The sequence below is a fragment of the Sturnus vulgaris genome, chromosome 10 (genome assembly GCF_052056855.1).
Source record: "Sturnus vulgaris isolate bStuVul1 chromosome 10, bStuVul1.hap1, whole genome shotgun sequence".
In the NCBI taxonomy this organism is placed as follows: Eukaryota; Metazoa; Chordata; class Aves; order Passeriformes; family Sturnidae; genus Sturnus; species Sturnus vulgaris.
The window spans coordinates 6,066,180-6,083,980 of NC_142252.1; the positions used below are offsets into that span (position 1 = coordinate 6,066,180).

At 44.8% G+C, this 17,801-nt stretch overlaps 1 protein-coding gene and 1 long non-coding RNA gene across 5 annotated transcripts in view; one reads left to right on the forward strand and one right to left on the reverse strand.

Moving 5' to 3' along the window:
- Window positions 1-1,964: 1,964 nt before the first annotated feature.
- Window positions 1,965-17,801, reverse strand: part of STAG1 (STAG1 cohesin complex component) — a 164,337-nt gene continuing 148,500 nt past the window's right edge. For all 4 annotated transcript variants that reach the window (XM_088170640.1, XM_088170639.1, XM_088170637.1 and 1 more), the window contains 10 exons: window positions 17,323-17,462; window positions 15,626-15,727; window positions 13,999-14,147; window positions 13,042-13,170; window positions 10,250-10,455; window positions 7,950-8,121; window positions 6,530-6,640; window positions 5,588-5,702; window positions 4,286-4,366; window positions 1,965-4,202 (listed from right to left, as the gene is read on the reverse strand). In XM_088170640.1, the coding sequence (XP_088026766.1) occupies window positions 4,179-4,202; window positions 4,286-4,366; window positions 5,588-5,702; window positions 6,530-6,640; window positions 7,950-8,121; window positions 10,250-10,455; window positions 13,042-13,170; window positions 13,999-14,147; window positions 15,626-15,727; window positions 17,323-17,462 (1,229 nt within the window). In that variant the 3' untranslated portion in view covers window positions 1,965-4,178. The remainder of the gene's footprint in view (window positions 4,203-4,285; window positions 4,367-5,587; window positions 5,703-6,529; window positions 6,641-7,949; window positions 8,122-10,249; window positions 10,456-13,041; window positions 13,171-13,998; window positions 14,148-15,625; window positions 15,728-17,322; window positions 17,463-17,801) is intronic.
- On the forward strand, window positions 4,364-11,708 carry LOC148222558 (uncharacterized). The gene is made up of 2 exons (XR_015805646.1): window positions 4,364-4,818; window positions 4,952-11,708. It is a non-coding gene; the product is annotated as an uncharacterized LOC148222558 (long non-coding RNA).

Genomic DNA, 17,801 nt, shown 5'->3' on the forward strand with positions numbered 1-17,801 from the left:
CAGTAGACAAAAAAGGGCAGTTTTGGTGGGACATGCAAACCCTCCTCCTTCAGCAGAGGCTGGAACAGAGACCTCCAGAGACCCCTTCCAGCCTTTCTCTGGGATTATTTGCCAGCCTGGCCAGGAACCACTTGAGGAGGTGTTACTCTCATCAGCCCTGGGCCTGTGCTCACCTGCTCAGTAGAAGCTGCAACTTCCTCCAGCCCCAAGGCAGTGAGAAACAGCCATGGTCACATTCAGTGCTGCTGCACCAGCTGCCAGGCACAGGAGGGGCTGCAGTAACCTGGCTGCTCTGAGTAACTCACATTTGTTGTGTGACAGAGCCTTCCCAGCTGCACTGCAGCTTCTGCTGCTCACTCTCCAGCATGGAGGAGAGAGGTAGAAAGGCCATCTCTCAGGTAGCTTCTCTTCCCAGGAAAGTGCAGTGAGTAGAGCTGTGGAGCTTGGAGCCTCGACCTAGGGGGGAAGAAGAAACAGCTGAACATCATCTAAAAGCAAAATATAAAAGGAGCATTTCAAGTAGGAGTCCCAGCTCCCCATGTTTTTGGATGCATGGGAGGCAGCACTTCAGGTTGCAGACATACAATGGCTGTGCTGGCTGCAGCACATTCAGGGGAGCTGCATGATCCTACATGTCTGTGCCTCAGCAGGAAAAGGCTCCTGGTGCTGTCCCAGGGAACAGAGCTGGCTGCAGCAACAGAGGAAGGTAAATAGAAATGTTACTGTGTTGGGTGTCATGGCCATGGTGGGAGTTCTTAATTAACTGTGAGCAAACTGTAAGAGTTTATAATTTTCCAAGAAAATTTTCCAAAGGTAAAGCTGGTTTAGAGGCTGAAGCTGTGATGGTGAAGGGATACATACACAGCTTCTTCAGCCTGCCCAGAGTCAGAAAGAGACACTCCATGAGAAACCTACTTGTCATAAACAGGAAAGTACAGCTTTGTTAGTTGTTTCCTAACCTCAGTATTGCTAAAGACTCCATCCTCTCTCCCATCCCTTGCCAGCACAAGAACTGGGCTTTTAGATCCTCTCAGTTTCCAAACAGGCAATTGCTCTATCAAGACGTTGGAAAAGGGATCGAAAGCTGCTCTGACCAGGCTTCTGAGAATTTCCTTGAAGTCCAGTCACCTAAAAAAAACAAGAGGTACAAAATAAAATCCTTTCAACACTGTGCAGCCCTTGAACTTAGCACCAAGACAAGTCACTTACTGTGTTCCTCAGTGCAGTTAGAGTTCCCATAACTTACAAACAGTTGGAGACTGAGCTTTCAGGCTCTGTCTTGGGAGTAGTTGAGACTTTGAATCATCCCTGTGCCTCAGCTGCTGCATCTTGCTCCTCTTCCTGACTCCAATGATTTTTCCTTAGGAAGTGGGCCAGGTGATAAACCAGTCAGTTTTCTTTAGCATTACAGAGATGAAACCATTCATGGGTTGGACAAAAACAGCACCTTGCTCCCTGAGACACGGGAGTAACGTGGACATTTTGTTTCAGGAATCTGTGAAACTTCATTTAGCCCAGCTGGCTGGTAGAGCTTTCAAGCCTTTCCCGTGGCAGCTTCTTCCCACAGACTCCAGGTCACTTCAGACGTATGGGGCAGAAGAGAGAAATTCTTCTCAAACCTTGTAGCAATTCAAGAAATTGTAAGTTCTGGCAGTGCAGCTTTTGCACCTGGTGTGTGGGGCCTTCCCAGATTTACAGCAATCTCACATTAACCACCCCTCTACCCCCCACAACCAAACCACACCATGGTGGAGGGGAGAAAGAAGCCCAGAGAATTTCCATCACTCTTGAGGCTGAGTGGGTAAGGGAAGTGGGGTACAGGTCTGGTTGTGAAGCCTGGACTACATGAAAGCTACCTGTCAGTTTTGCCTTTAATAATTCTTTGAATTCCTACTACTAAATCAGATAGCAAAATGTGATGGTGCAAACAAGCACTTAAAAGAAAACTATAGTGAAGAGGGTGCTCATCATACTCATGATTTTGAATAGTTTATTAAATGAAAGGTGAAGCATCAGTTTTAAATTGTACAAAAGGAAAAAAAAAACCTCATATTGTAAATGTACAATTTACAGAATTACTAGCAAAACCAATCAAGGAGACACTCATAATACAAAAACCTATTGACTGCAAACTGAACTGGAGACCCATTGCAGGTACCATGATAATAAATGTTTGTTATACAGTATTCTACAATGTTAAATTAGGAATCCGTTTTCCACACAGAGGACTGTGAAGCACAAGGTTTGTCTGAGACTCTGACTCAAACTGGGCAGCATCTGTTGTGCCACCATGCTCACAGAGTGATCCTGGGACAGGTCCTGCAGCCATTCCTGCCCCCAGGCCGTGGGGGTGCACAGAGGGAGGTAACAGGGTTTATAAAGTTCCAGCTACTTCTGGGGATCAATACATCCCCAACCCACCCTAAGGAATGGCTGAATTACCTGGTCAAACATTTTTGGCAACCGTGTCTGAGAACTGCACGTGTTGTGAGAGCCAAGCTCAGCTGGGTGAGGTGCTGGGCTGGGTGAATTTGGGCTCTTTCCCTGCCCACGCTGGGCACTGAGGGGTTGGGCTGGTGTCCAGTAAGCTTGAAACAGAAAAAAGCTCCATGATTATGCTGCAGTTGCTAAAACTAAAGCACCTCTGAAACTGCTGTGCTCCAAGTGGGTCAGTCTGCTTTGTATCTCAACTGCTGCTGAGTGCAGAAAGATGAACATTTTGGGTCCAATTGTTGGAGATCTGGAGCTGTGGAGGGCCAGCACTGCTGGTGCCAGCCCAGGCTGGGTAAGGAGCAGCTACTACATCGAGTCATAAAATTGAAGCATAATGAAATTCCAAATTATTGAAGACATTGAAAAATATCTTAGTACAATGAATTGGCTGAGAATGTTTTGGGGTTTTCTGGAATTTTTTTTCATGTTTTTAACTTTTTTGAAAAATCATATTTTTTTCCAAAGAATTACTCTCAATATGCACAGTTAACACTGAAAATGTAGCTGTATTCCATTGTAAGCTTAAGAACTTCACCATCTAAGCACAAATTTCTATGCAGCACATACAGTACTTCTAACTGGCAAAATTAATTTACAAAAATAGCGAAAAAGGGTATTTACGGCATGGAAAGTAGACTCTGTTTTATGGTACAGTTAAAATTACTTTTAGTATGCTAAAGTGATCCTTTCCCCCACCCTTGAACTAGTTTTTTTTTTAATAGGAAAGTTGCTGTTTATGTACCTTGTGTTGGCAGGCTTGAAGTAGGTAGTAAAAACAGCAAAGTGATTACTTGAGAACCGTTTGTGTGTTTTACTGAGAATACTTTATTTGCTGGTATAAGTTGCTAAAAATGCACAGAGCAAGTACCAATAGAAAATTTACTGTTTTTGTGTCCCCATGTGCTATATAAAATGAATGTTACACAGCATCTGTTGGAAAAGTGGCTTCATGGACATCTCTTACTTTATGTCCCATTATAAATAAAAATAAATCTTCTCAAGAGTATAAAATCTGGGTTTATCATATCAGAATCTGAAATTTTTTGGCAGAGATGCACGTCATTAGAATTCTAACCTCTTCTCTGAGAGTGTTTTTCTCCATGCCTATGAGAGGACATAAGCGTACCATAATGTTAATCAAATCCAGTGTGTTCCAAAACACTTTTCCGTAGCCAGAACGACCTGCTTACAGCAGCCTTGCTAGTCAGTGGCTGATAGGCATAGGTTTAATAAAAATGGCTAGCTTTGAAAACATAAAAAGGCAAATGTTAAAACTGTTTTAAATTGTACAGCAGAAAAATAAAGTTAAAAAGTTCTGTTTTCACTCAATGTTGTTTTCAGAAAACATATGTAGAACAGTGTTTATTTTGACAGCTGTCTTAACAATTTAAAACTTCCTCCTCATCCAGAAAAAAAAAAATCCGTATTAGGACAGTCAAGAACAGGGATACAAATGATTTTTTAGGTCAGCCCTTCTGAGGTGACTGGATTGGCCAACATTCCCGTGTGTCATTAAGAAGCTCCTCTTCTCTCCGTCACTACACCAAGGGGTTGACCTCAATCATTTGGTTAAAAATCAAACCGTATCACATCAAAAATGTGGTTTTCATACAAGCTATCACAGTATATAGGCCTCTAGCTCTAAACAATAGAGTTCCAAGTTTGTAAAAGGTCTTCGCCAGACTTCAGAACATGGGCATGCCAAATCCCTGGAAAAAGGGGGAAAAGACAGCGGTTACACGGGGCGGGACAAGAGCAGAGCTCCAAGCAAGCACAGCGAGCCAGGCCTTACTGAATCGTCCTCGATGATCGCCGCCGAGTCGAAGAAATCCGGCCGCAGCTCCGCGCGCTCCCGCCGGTTCCGCGACGGCGGCTGCAACACACGGGAGTTGGAACAGCACGGGGCACAGGGAGCCCTGCTGGCCACAGGGCCACCTGTGCCTGCCCCTCACCTTCCCTCCAGTGCCACACAACCTCCGGCCCAAAGGTGGGCCTGATACAGTACAGCACTCCCTCAGTTCTTTGTTATTGAAAGAAAGGGGTAAAAGCTGATGGATTCTAATTCTAACTCTGTGCTCATAGTTAAGGACTTAACCAAGGTTCTTTCTGACATAAATGTCTTTGTGCTTTAAGTTCATAGTGAAACTTGAGCTCTGATACGGTAAAAAATGGATTTATCAAAAAAAGGGTGCTGAAGATATTGAAATATTTCTGAGGCTTAAACCCTTGGTGATTTCCTTCCCCAGGAGCACAAGAGTAAATGTGAGCCTCGCTGGCTTGATCAATTCCTTCCTTTCCTTGCCTTGGATGTTACGTACTTGATAAGTAAGTACTTATTGGACTATAGCTCAGTCCTAATATAACCTAGGGCTTGTTGTTTGGATGGGAAAGGAGAAACAGAAAGGCATAAAAATGGTGAGGTGTGTAAACTAAACTGCTCCTTTATCCCATTTTACAGGGGAACAGTCATTCCAGAAAAGAGGCCAGGTAAGGTTTTAAGTGCTGCAAGGAACTTCTCCCAGTAGTCAGTGCAGTACTGGAAGGGACTGAGCCTGCCATTGATAATGGGACCTGGTTGGGAGCAATTCTTAAGGAACTCCCACCCACACACCAGTGCCTGTGCTCCCTCCTACTGTGCCAGCAGGACTCTGGCTGGGACCTACTGAGACCTCGAGTAAGGATCCACCTCCTGAAAACCAAATTGACCAGGAAAGGGAAAGAGGGGACCCTTTGGCTGTGCCAGTCTGAACATTATGGCTGCATAGAGCCATGTTAGCACAGCCTGTAACTCATAAGCTGATCCTTGTGGGCTACAAGTCCCAGGTGTGTGATGGTGCTGCTGCCTGCAGCTGCCCAAGGACACAGTCTCAGGGAGAAGGAGCACTAAGCAATGCTCCTTGTGGCTCTGGAACAAAGCCACTGGGCTCGAGCCTGCAGCTGGAGGCTCTGGGAGGTGCTCACATCATGTCCACTCTAACATTAAGACAACTGGAGGCCAGGCTCAAAATTTTGGAAATTTTTGTTTACACTTCTAAAATTGCTTTTAAATTCGTTTTCAACTGTTTTAAACTTGCCATTGAAAAGATTTACTGACCAGATCAATGACCATTGTGTCCTCAAATTCTTCATTCATGTCCTCTAGCTGGCCTCGTGAGGACATCATTACATCTTCAAAGATGGGCTCAGCGTCATCTTCCATTAGACCTCGTCTGATGAAACAAAGACAGAGTCATTTCCAGGCAGAAAAACTTCCCAGCCCTGATCTCTGTAATTAAAAAGGATGCTCAAGTCCTATCATTTAATGCCTTCACTCAAATCCTAATGCTGAAGGTAAAGCCAACAGGCTCTCTGGAATATCAACAGGAGGCAAATTGCAGGTAAACTTTCCTCCCCAAGCCCTGGTCCAAGCCAAAGCAGCAAGTCCCACTGACAGCACCTTGACCATAATTCAAGTTGTGCTCAACAAGAACAGGGCAGTAACTCCTCTTGTGTTTGCCTGCCCTTTTACCAAGGAGGAGTGACACTGTTTGCCAGGATCACTGGTAAAGCCCTGGGACTCCAGCAGTGCCTTCAAGCCCAGTTCCAAAGACTGTGAAGATTCCAGCCCCTGTGCTGAAGGACTCGGTGGGATCAGCACAGAGCATGTGGTGCACCAGTGTTCACCCACGTGTGTTCCCTCCATTACTGCACAGGGAGACACCTTGGGAAAAAAGGATGGAGGGTGCAGACACAGGAACAGGTGGTGGGAAGAGCTCAGAGGGAATGACACAGCACACAAATCATGGAACCCCTCTGACATGGAAACAACTGAAGGCTGGGACAGAGGAACGGGGAACTGCACCCTGTCACTGAGTCTGGTGTCTGGCCACAGTCAGAGAATGGCAGTGCTGGGCTGGATCCATCCCAGCACTACAAACAGTCCCTCTGCCTTCTCCACAAGGGTGAAATGGCACAGAAGGGACTGGCAACCAGCAGGAAAGGTAACATTTAAATCACTGTGGTGTCCTGCTGAGGGCAGCAGGCTGTGAGCACTTACACTGCGTGCCTTACGCCACTTCTGCCTTTCATGTAGTTCATTCCTGTCCTGTCCTTCCGATTGAGATCCTCCAGCTTCTGCTGGCCCAGCCACGAGATCTGCATCTGGGGACTGACACACAGGGAGTAAGTTAGGACCAACATCAGTAACAGTTCTGAGCTGCCTATTCTGGGCCAGTTTCTATCTCCCAAGTTCTGTATCTGGCCATGCTTCAGATTAGGATAATTAAATCTCATCCATCATTGTACAGATCTTCTGGATTCTCTTCCACAGTCTCTCTCACTGTATGTGCACAAAAAAATCAATTAAGTGTTGCAATAAAAGCAGGTATGGAAACACTGCCACTGCTCCTTCCTTAGGGGCAGGCAACTGGAGTGAGAGCATCTCTAAAGTTTGTTATTATTAAATAGTACTTCACTGTGTCAGATGAGCCAAAATATAAGCAAGAATGCATCCAAATTTGTAACTGACAAAAATGTCACACAACATGAAAAACAAATGGTTTTTACACAAATACCCTGATCAACTTAAGGGCCAGTACTTCATCAATGTGTAAATACCTTCCAGACTGCACTGCTGATGCCACCAACCAGCACTGCCTCTGCTTCAATTTGTGTGATGCAGCACAAAGAAACAGCAGCAAACTCTGTGCAGCTTTTCTGGAGCAGCACCAGGTTTTATTGTACTATGCACCCTTGTACCCTAATAAGACTGACAGGATAAACTGGGATAACCCACGGGAAAACAGCAGCCATGAGCACAGCCCTCCCTAGCTGTGGGATCAAGGAGGAAAGATGCTCTGGGAAGATGTGACCTGGGCTCTGCCTGGGCTGTGCTGCTGTGTCCAGCCAGGGTCACTCTCACCTGCTGCATCCTGGCAGCACCTGCTGGCAACACCCACAGCCACACAACCACTGACAGAAAAGAACCAATGTTTGCCCTCCAAACGGAGGTGATGAAATGTGAGCAAAGGGACAAAAAGAACATATAATTTAGGGCAGTTACCCCAAATCAGGAATTACTAGCTCAGCAGCTGGAAATTTAGAAAAAAACAGGGTGTCTGGAGAACCTTATCTGATATCAGGCAGGGGGAAAGAAAAGAGAGTATCTGCAGGTCTTCCAAAGAAACAGTTCCACCCAGCCTGGGACACAAGCACTAGGAGGATTTAACCAGAACTGCATGGCTATGCTATGAGATAATTTTAACATGAGGAATTTCTACTATTATTTCATTACAACATATTTTTCTGGGACCTGAAGATAATCCAAGTATTGCTGAGCTGTAGTCAAGACATTTCCAGGTGGCTTTGCAAATCAACACTCTGGCATCTCTGGAGCCACAGGCTAAGACTTCACTATAAGCCACAAAAAATTCCTTTGCCTGGCTGACTGTATTTGATGCTGAAATTCCAACACTTACTTGTGTAAAAAATCCTGTTCAGATCCTTGCTCCGACTCGTGCTCCTGGATCTGCTCTCCCATTTGTCTGGTGTTCTCTCTCAGGACAGTGGAGGTGAGCTGAGGTGTCTGCAGTGTCCCTGGAGTATGGATGTTCTCATTCCTGCTCAGCCAGGAGCCTTCCAGGCTCTCATCTAGAGAGAGAACACTGAAATCACTGCTAATTTCTGACCACATGCAGGGCAGCATTCAAACAAGTGTGCACTAAGGGATCACCTGGATAAATGCTTGGAATGATAAGATTTTAAGTTCTAATTTTAGATTCTGTTCTTTTAAATATTACTACTCTATTCCCAGCAATAACAACAATTTAAAGGGAACACACACAAACTCCATTGCAAACAAAGTCATACTGCAGCACAGCCTCAGCTGCTGGCTATCTTCAACATAAACAACCAATTAACTCCCAATTCCTGGGTTTATAATTGGAGACTGGTAATCTCATGCACCTACAGCAACCAAGACAAGGTTATTTTTAAGTACCCCGAAATCTGGTCAGTCCAGATCTTTAGAATTGTCAGAACCACTGGAGTGGAGCAGGGAAGGGACACTTTACTCAGTGATAAAAATGAGATAAAGATGACTGAAGGTCCAGCTGGGATCCTGTGCTTATGTTGGGAAGGGAACAAAGCAGAGAGGAGGGAAGAGGGAGGACTTGAGAATGGGTTTGAGCAGGAAGCCTGCAGCCAGAGACACATAGAAAAAAATTCAGTTCGTGGAGTGAAAGACAAGAGATGACAAGATCACAGATTTACTAACAGGAAATGTGAGGTGAGAGAAATAGATGGGGATCTCCATGGATCTGTTCATTCTTCTGTTGCCTTTTCCTACCCTTTAGGCATAAATGTTATCTTAAAAGCTGCCTATTTATTCTCAAATCTACCTTTGAAGCACTTTTATGTTAGGGATTATTTTTTAAAAACCTATTGATTTTCTTAAGGCCATGTGTCACAGAGCACATTTCCTCTCAGAAGCAACAGGGAATGTTCTCCAACCCAGTCTGTGCTGGATTTAGGTGAGAAAGGAACCAGAGGGGACTGGATATGGTTCTTTGATGCCACAGTAATTTCTGTAGTGACCTTTCTCCTGTTCTAGATACTTTTGAGTGGAAATTAAAGAAACAAAAAAAAGAGATTCTCAGATGGAAAGTGTTGGAAATCAATTCACCTTTCTACTGATCACTGAAAGAGGGTGACACAAAAGAGTAGGAGGTAAGCAAAGCCTGGAAACTACATCTTAAGCCTGAGATTTGCCTTACTGGGACACAAAGATGCTACTACACCTCCCAGGGTTAAATATATATATATACATATATATAATACAGTAGAATAGAATGAAAATGAAAATGGCAACAAGAAGAAAGAAAACCTCAGTTGCTGAATTTTGTGAAAATCTTGGCATCCTGAAAGAAGAAAAACAGTGCCTGAAGAAAGGAGCCAGTTATTTTATGTACCTACACTGGAGGTTGGCTGTGAGAAACCACAGGACTTGGTGCAGGGACTGCACAACACGAGCTGCAGTGGAGAATGGACCAGGCTGTATGGGAAAACTTTGGAGGAATATTTTGGGAAATTGCTGTATTCAGGCAAATAGGCACTTGATTCCTTACTGAGGGGTTACTGTCATAGATACCTTGAAAAAGCCCTGAGGTTTAAGATCCCACTTACATCTACTGTATAGAGTGGAACAACAAATCAGTATTCACAAAAGTCCACGTTACATCACACAGATTGACCAGGAACAGATGCAGCCTTGTAAGAGATTTGCTATCACAGCCAGATTCCTCATGAACACATCTGAGGTCCCAGAAAGAGTAAATGCAGACAACACTAGACATCAGAACTATTTTAAACAAAAATAGTGTCTTTTTAGTGTTCCCCAATGGCCCTGCAACAACACAGATCTGTTATCAGAATTTCTGCCTGGAATCTGCTCCAAATCCCTGAGAATTAACAACTCCCCAGAGGGATCCATAGGCAGAAACCCAGCAGTGCAGGAGTGAGAAAGAGCAGGTGACTTCACAAACACCTCTTCCACCAGCAGTGGAAGCTTTTAACCGTTCTGATTGCCAATTTTGGTCAAGACAAAGAAGAACAGGGAGCTGTGGTGGTATTTCCCCTAAAGACACTCCCAGGCCTGCCAGAACCTGCAGAACAGATGCCTCGGTTCTGACACATCCACAATGTATCACGTATTTCTGCATGAACCGTAAACCCCCCTCTCCTGAGTGTCCAGAATGCCAAAGCCCTGCCCCTCACGAACCTTCCACTCTCTTTTTGTGCAGGGGGGGTCGGCCCTTCTTGTTCCTCACGGAGGAGGCCTTGCTGCTGCTGCTGCCGCTGTTCACTGACATCCTGTCATCCTCGCCGCCCGTCACCAGCGAGTTCCGGTACGAGATCAGCGGCAGCCAAACGTCCTCTCTTCTCTCCATCATCTGCTCTGTCAGGAACTTCTCCAAGTAGGTGTGCCTGGAAAGGAAACACAGGGGGTACAGAGGTGCAGCAATCTCCCCACAGACACCCGGATATGGCCACTGTGTCGGGAGCCAGGCTGCATCAGAGCCACTGCTGCAAGGATGCAGGATGTCCTTTGGCATCCTGGAACAAGAGAGATGGGTTGGTCAAATGTAGGCTTTTATTTTTCCATAAAACATGTGAAGTCCTGATCCACTGCCATGAGAAGCCCAGTGCAGATGTGTTAACTGAAAGGAGGAACCAAAAACTCCTTCCTGGTTTGGAGGGCATAGGAACTGTTTTCTTTTTCCATTGATTATTTAATTATGGAATTAGAAGTAATCTTTAAAATGAACATGCAAATCTACATAAATGTGATTCTAATGACTTTCAGGCTACAGAGCCAAACATTCAGAAGCTTCATAAAAGAACTCAGGTACTTTAGCATTACTTCCTGCACCCCTCAGTCACAATTTCCTTTAATACCACCTTGCCAGGCTGCCAGCAGTGGGAGTCAACTCCACACATTCCACATGGGAAGGCAGGGGTTTCCTCTGATGGCTCATGGCAGCTTGGAGTTGTTACACAGCCCAGCAGCCACACTGCTCACGTGAGGGTAACAATCACATCAGGGTTTTGATTCAATGAATGGTGTAACTTTGTTCAAGAAACAGCAGGTTCCTGTCTACTGTTTTACTGAATATTGTCAATTCCTTTCCTTCCTTTTTTCATGTGTGTATTAACTCCCAAACCAGGCAGTAATGGGAAATTCTTTGTGTATTCTCTATTTTGTGGTACCCAACCATGCCATTTGAGTGCTTCATGGCTTTAGAGAATCTATCTGCAGAGAGTCTTGGAAAGTAAGAAGTTTTTCTGCCTCCAGTTTGTATTTATAGAACCAGATTGCATGTTTATGGCCAAATTGTGAAAAAGAAAAATGACACCACTGGGAGTTCTTTACTGCCTGAATGCCAAACTTGAGACATTTTCTGCTCAGCATTTTGGGGGAGCTTCACACTGGCAGTTCATACCAACTCTGAATTTCCAGAAGTGAGAACACCATACTGAGGCTCTGCCTCACCTGACACCCACCAGTCAGTGTGTCCAGTCTAAGCCAACTGTGTCTTTGAGAGAAAGAAATGGAAATAAGTGCCTCCAAGGACAATCTCCTCTATTCTGTCCTACATTAGTTCCTCAGGATTTCCCTGCCTGTATCTGCCTTAATGAGTTTGTAACAGAGCGTTAGTAAAATTTTTTCTTCAGCTGTATGAGTCTGGCACCTTACATGAACAGCTTTATGTGAAATCCATAGATTTTAATAAATCCATAAATGGCTATCACCAGTTCTGAAGGTTACTCATAAAATGAGTAGCCAGATTAATAGGCTGGGAAAACGAAATTAAATCAGTGTTGCTGCTTCACTCCCAAACTGGAGGCCTCTCCCTTTTCTAGCCCAAGAGAAAAAATGCAGCAGCCCAGCAGAAGGAAGCAGAGGCCCTGTGGAACAGCAGCGAGTGCTGGAGCCTGCCAGGACACCCGGACACCTGCAGGCTCTCGGGTGGATGATTCTTGGCTTGGAGAACCTGGGCAGCCTCGTGTTCCTGACACTGAGGCTCCAGAACACTTCTGGCTGCAGACAGGAGTCCATAGCTGAGTTTGGGGAGGGCTTCTGGGCAAGGAGGGAGGGAAGTGATCCTGAACATGGGACTTCTCCAGCAGATGGTGGTCATGGACCTTCCTGCACACAGGCAGTCCCTGTGGCAGGGGAGAGGTCCCTATGGATTGGAGGAGCTACAGAAAAGGGCAAACCCAGCATCCCAGTCCTTTCCTGTCAGTGGAGCACTCTGGGCAGGAGTGGAGCCACCTCCACAGAATCCTTACATGTCAGCAAGTTGTGCTGACCCTTCTCATGGTCACCACAGCCTGTGGGGTCTGAGTCAGGGCTGAACTCATCCCAACACAGCAGTCTGGCACAAATCAGCTAAATCAGCCCCTAAAGGACCTATTTCTTTTCATGATCATCAGATTCAGTCAATAGCTCAGGTACAGATATTCCACCACAGCAATCCTTACAGTTCTGCAGGAGCAGGACTGGTTGTGTATGTGGGCAGGGGAACCTTTGAGAAAGAATTTAAATGGCAACATGGAAGGTGAAGGAACAAAACATCAGCTTGGCTGATGTTTGACTGGAGTCCTCTTCCAGTATATAAAAGAAACAACAAATATAGGTTTACAATTTATGTAACTATACAACAGAAACAGCTGTTGCTGCAGTGGTGACAACCTGTAAATCTCCTGCATTGCTAATGTTTAATTTCTTCTATCCTAAAAAAGGACTTTCTATTTTCAATACCCCATAAGAAATTTTAAACAACGTTGTTTTGGGAGGTGTCAAACTCACTTCATTAGTGGGTCTGATTTTTCTTTTCCCGTTTATTTTTATTACTTTAAAACATAAAAGGATGAGTAATTGTGTACGTGAAACATCTCCTGGGGACTTTCTGCAGCCCTGGTTAGACTGTAGAAACCTCAAAGCAGAGAACTGAAACCCACACTGCAGGGATTAACAGAGCCCGGGGAAGAAAACACAACATTACTTACACAGTCTTTTTGTCCTGTCGCAGGAGCTTAGAAGAAAATTCACTAAGCACTTCCAGGAAAGCAAGGTTAGGAGGTGGATAGTCTTGTCCTTTCTGATTCTGGTATTTGAAGGCAAACTCTATGCCATCTCTACAGTACAGAAATATTAACATGTTCAGACATTTGCAACAAAAAACAACCAAAAGACCCCCAAAAAACAAAAAGCAAACAAAAAAACCAGAAACCAAACAAGTTGCCCCAAATCTGAGCTGTGATGAAACTGTTTTTATCCTCAGATCCCATCACAAGGTAATCCCCCATTACCAGCAAACAGCTGCTTTTGGATAAAGGGGAATGCAGAGTTCCTTGTGGATTTGTGAGGGCCCCCTCAGATAAGCACATGGCCAGTCCCTGTAAGAGGCTCCTTGCCCAGTGTGAGAACTGGGAAGGTACAGCCCAGGGGCAGGAGCTCCATGGAATGTGTCAGATCAAACAGGAGCCAACCTCTGCAGCCAGAGCAGAGAATGAGTCCCCAGAGCAGGGACAGTCAGTCCTGCTGTCATGTGTGACTACAGAGAACACTGTCCCTCCCTTCCCTCACCCAGCAAGGCACCAGCGTCCCCTGGCTCCTGCCTGGCTGAGAACAGTATCTGGTGCATCCTGATCTTGGTCTCAAGGACTAACTTTTTTATGGCATGGCAAAGTCATAATTTAAATTTAGCAGAACCATCCTCAGTTTTTAGACACAATCCACCTTTTGTAAACAAACACAGCCATGCCAATAAATTCCAAGAAATAATTAGGTAGCAACTAGCTTGTTTCCTTTCTACCTACATGTAGACCTCTCCACTTAAAGCAGAAAAAAATACATAATTATTCCATGGACTGTTGAGATTATGTACTTTTAGAAAGGGAATGCCAAACAAGAGTTTTAATCTGAAGTAGTATAAAAATCTAGTTTTATTTACCACCACTCACTTGTGTAGTGTGGCCACAGCCTCTCTTGTCTTGATCTGATCCAAGCCAAAAGTGAGGGCAAACCTCCGGGCCAGCTCTTTAATGCCACTGACGTGGGCAGATGTCCTGTCCAGGTTGGGACCTTGCTCCTGAACAAGCTCATTGAACAGCTGCAGAGAGAGTTCAGAGGTTGACATCTGTGAGCTGGGAAACACTTTTATTGGGAAAGACTTGAGTTCTAAACCTGCTCCATCTGAGAATGGCCTCTGCAATGACTTTTTGCACTGAGACATGACAGAGTCTCTGTCACTTGCCAGAATTTCTGTCCCTCTGCTGTTTGCCACCTGCCCCTCATCTTGTGTGGAGTTATTCTGGTGGAATTCTGCACCCACCTTCCCTGAATTCCCTCTATCCTTCTCCCAACTCATCAAGAAGGTCCTGCATTCTCATGCTGTTCTCTTAAGCATCTCCATTACCCATCAGATGAGGTGGTGCTTTGAATTTGGGGATCAAAACTGCAACTCCTCCACTGTAGCCTCAAGTGCCTGTTAGCCCAGCACTGCTGCCTCCAAGGCTCTCGCAGCACAGTACTGAAGTGCTCAGTGCTTTTCCAGCCAGTTCCACCTCTCCTGGCACTGCCATTTACACCCCATGTCTCTCACTGATTGCTGAGAGTATCCTGGCAGACAGTCCCAGTGACAATATCAAATCAGGCTGCATTACAGCAACTGCTCCTCTCATCTCCACGAGCTCTGTTACCATGTAATTAATGACAGCAGCTTGACAGGATTCCTCCTTGACAAATCCACACTGGCTGCTACCTATCACTGAGGCACTTGCAGAGAGCTCCTCTCATTACTTTTTTCACTGAGTTTTGTCAGCCTGACTGATCTGTGGCACCTGCTTCCTCCTCTCCAAGTTCTACAGACAGGGGCTGTTTGACACTCCCTGATTCTTCTGAGGTGCATCTGTTTTTCTCAGGCTTGCACAGATCTCTCTCAGCTTTCCAATTGCTACAGGAAATCCCTTAGGAAGGAGTTTTGGGAGGTCCAGCTCATTTGAGAGCATCCAATTAGTAGAATTAATTTCTCTGTGCAATGGCTATAAGCTGGTACTTCAAGGGCCTAAGTGGTATTTAGTGCACTTTGTGCTGTTGGCTGACAGATTTCATCACCAGGCAGTAATTTATGGTTGATGTAAAGCAAATTTTTCCAGGAAAAAACATGTCTAACAGTATTGGAAGACTTAATTAGCTTGAAATCTGAAAAAATCATCAGTATTTAGACAAAGTATAAGGAAGATTTACTTCAGCAAATGCTAAGAAGAAAAAGCCATCCTAATTCTTCTCGTTGACTCGGGATCAATAAATAAAAACCATTAATCAGTTTGGACCAAACTGCTCCAAGGCTCTTCTCTCCCTCCCTTCCATTTTTATCTGCCCAAACTTTGCCAGTGTGGATCTGTGGAAACAGAAATTACTGAGACAAAGGAGCAATGACAACCTGAACTGGGGAGCAGGAAAATGAAGAAAATGTCCTAAGGAAGTGCAGCATTTCAGCTTCCCTGTAAAGTGCATCAGAGGAAATCCTGGCCAGGGCTTTTTTGCATTGAGGCTTTTCTAACAAAAAAAAAAAATCAATGCTCTTACCTGTTGCAAACTGAGAATAAGTGTCTTTGCACACTGGATCTTATCAATTTGCCTGGTTTTGCTCAGGGTTTCCTTAATGATATCTCCATAGTCATTGTAGTACTAAGAAAAAATGTGAAAAAAACCCAAACCTTTAAGTCAAATCTCTTATACAATCTCTTACAGTTTTCCCAAGAGAAAGATTACTTACAATTCTTGATTTGAAAAGGCAGCAAACCCAGGGGCAATGTTTCAGTATCAAAATTAAAACTGAACCCTGTGATAAGGTAGGGAACTTCTGTAATTATTATATTTTGTAACAAATACGTTGAAAACCAAACAAAGGAGCATTTCCTACCCCAAACTAAGCACTAGATCAAGGTGACCCATGGCTGCCAATTCCAAGCAACAACATGACATTGATCCAACACCCCCTTAAGAAGCAGGTGTGAACAGACATCAGCACAGAGGTGTGTGCTCCCTGTACTGTGAGGGGAAAGGAATTCACTAAAGCCAGAAAGTGGAGTAAGGAATGAGTCAACATGGAGTGCTGTTTCTCTTTGTGTTAACAGAATGGTTGCTGAAAGCCACAGCCTATGGTGCTGCCCATCTGGGTAGAAAAGCTGTATTATCATTACCAATTCTAAGCTGAGAATAATTTTTTTCCCAACAGTAGTCTTTCATTTGTATTTCTGCATTTGCAGTCACTTACTTTCATTGCCTCTAAAATACTGGTTTTGCCTTCTTTGGTACTAATTTACATTTCCCTCTCTCTCCCAGTTTTGAGAAGGAGGGGCATGGGGAGAGAAGCCCAACCTAGAGCAGCAGAGAGGGAACTCATCTGGATGGTGACAGCTTCAGTTTCAAACTCCCACTCTGGCAAACAATCCCTAAGCAAGACTAACCCTGACTGATGGCTACAGTGTGTCCTGGGAATTTTATTGTGCTGTGTGTCCCTGATGAACGGAGGAGAATTTCAAGTTGAACTCTTCATGTTTCACATCAGCATCTCAAAGAGTGTCTAGAGTAAAGGACCTGCTCTGTCCTCCAGTTCTTCCCCCTGGATTGTCACCTCTGAGATGAGCAATTCCCTCAGGGACAGGACCTGAGGGGTCAGTGGCAGGACTGCTGATGTGCCTGTTCTGGCAGGTAAACTCCCATGTGCTGGGGCAGCAGGAGCTGAGGTCCTCCTGACCTTCACTGGGCCTAAAAGCTCTGTGGAAGCAGCAAACGTTGAGAAGTTACTCTGTTACCCACTCACAGCACAACCACACAGAGCTTTATTTCCTGCTGTCCTGTGTAAACCAACCTCCTCTCACAAGAACCCTCCTGCCTCAGGGCAAGCTCCAAGCCTGGGAGACTGACAGTAGAACATGACATGGAACAGGTAACTTATTGGGGATTCTAGAGATGAATCTGAGGAGCAGGGGAAGAAACTCTCTGTAGAGTGGAGCCTCTCTGGAAATAGCACCTCAGGATCAGCTTTCGGTGCTGCCTTAAATAAAGCACATGTGCTACAAAGAGGGTGAGGTCAGTGCTCACTGCTGCTCAGTGCCAGGTGTCACTTAGAAAGGAAAAAGTACTACACAGGATCAAATGAAGCTGAAAAAGCTTTCAGGAGTGTCTGGGCTGTAACTACAGTCCTGGCAGGGATGGCAGGAGAAGCCCTAACACTGCAGACTGGGCTCAGTCAGGACAGGAGGATGCACGGTCTGTACCTTCATATAGTGTTTGAAGATATCTGCTGCTGCATGCATGTCCACAATGTCATAAATTATCAGCTTGCTAAAGGCAGCCAGAAGGTTTCTTCTCTTATGTAAAGCTTCTATTTTGTTGGCTTCATCTTCTTCATCTCCCTCTGAAAGCATCAACAACAGAATGTTTGTAAGTAACTGTTAAGCTCTCAAAGAATGTCATCAAAGGGAGCTTTTAGAAAAAAATCAGTTCTTGAAGATGAATCAAGAAGGATTGTTGGAGAAGATGGTAAAATGAAAGGTGATAAGTCTTGAGTCCTGCCTACTTCAAAACTTCCAGGGAAGTTTAGGAACATGACACACCACTGACCAAGGCTGCTCACCACAGTCCTGAGGAGATCCTGAATATAATCCTCATGGAACTGAGTCATTTATTTCCTATACCCTGTGCAAGGCCACAGTGAACACCTGCTGAATGCTGTTGCTTAACTTCTCAAATGCAG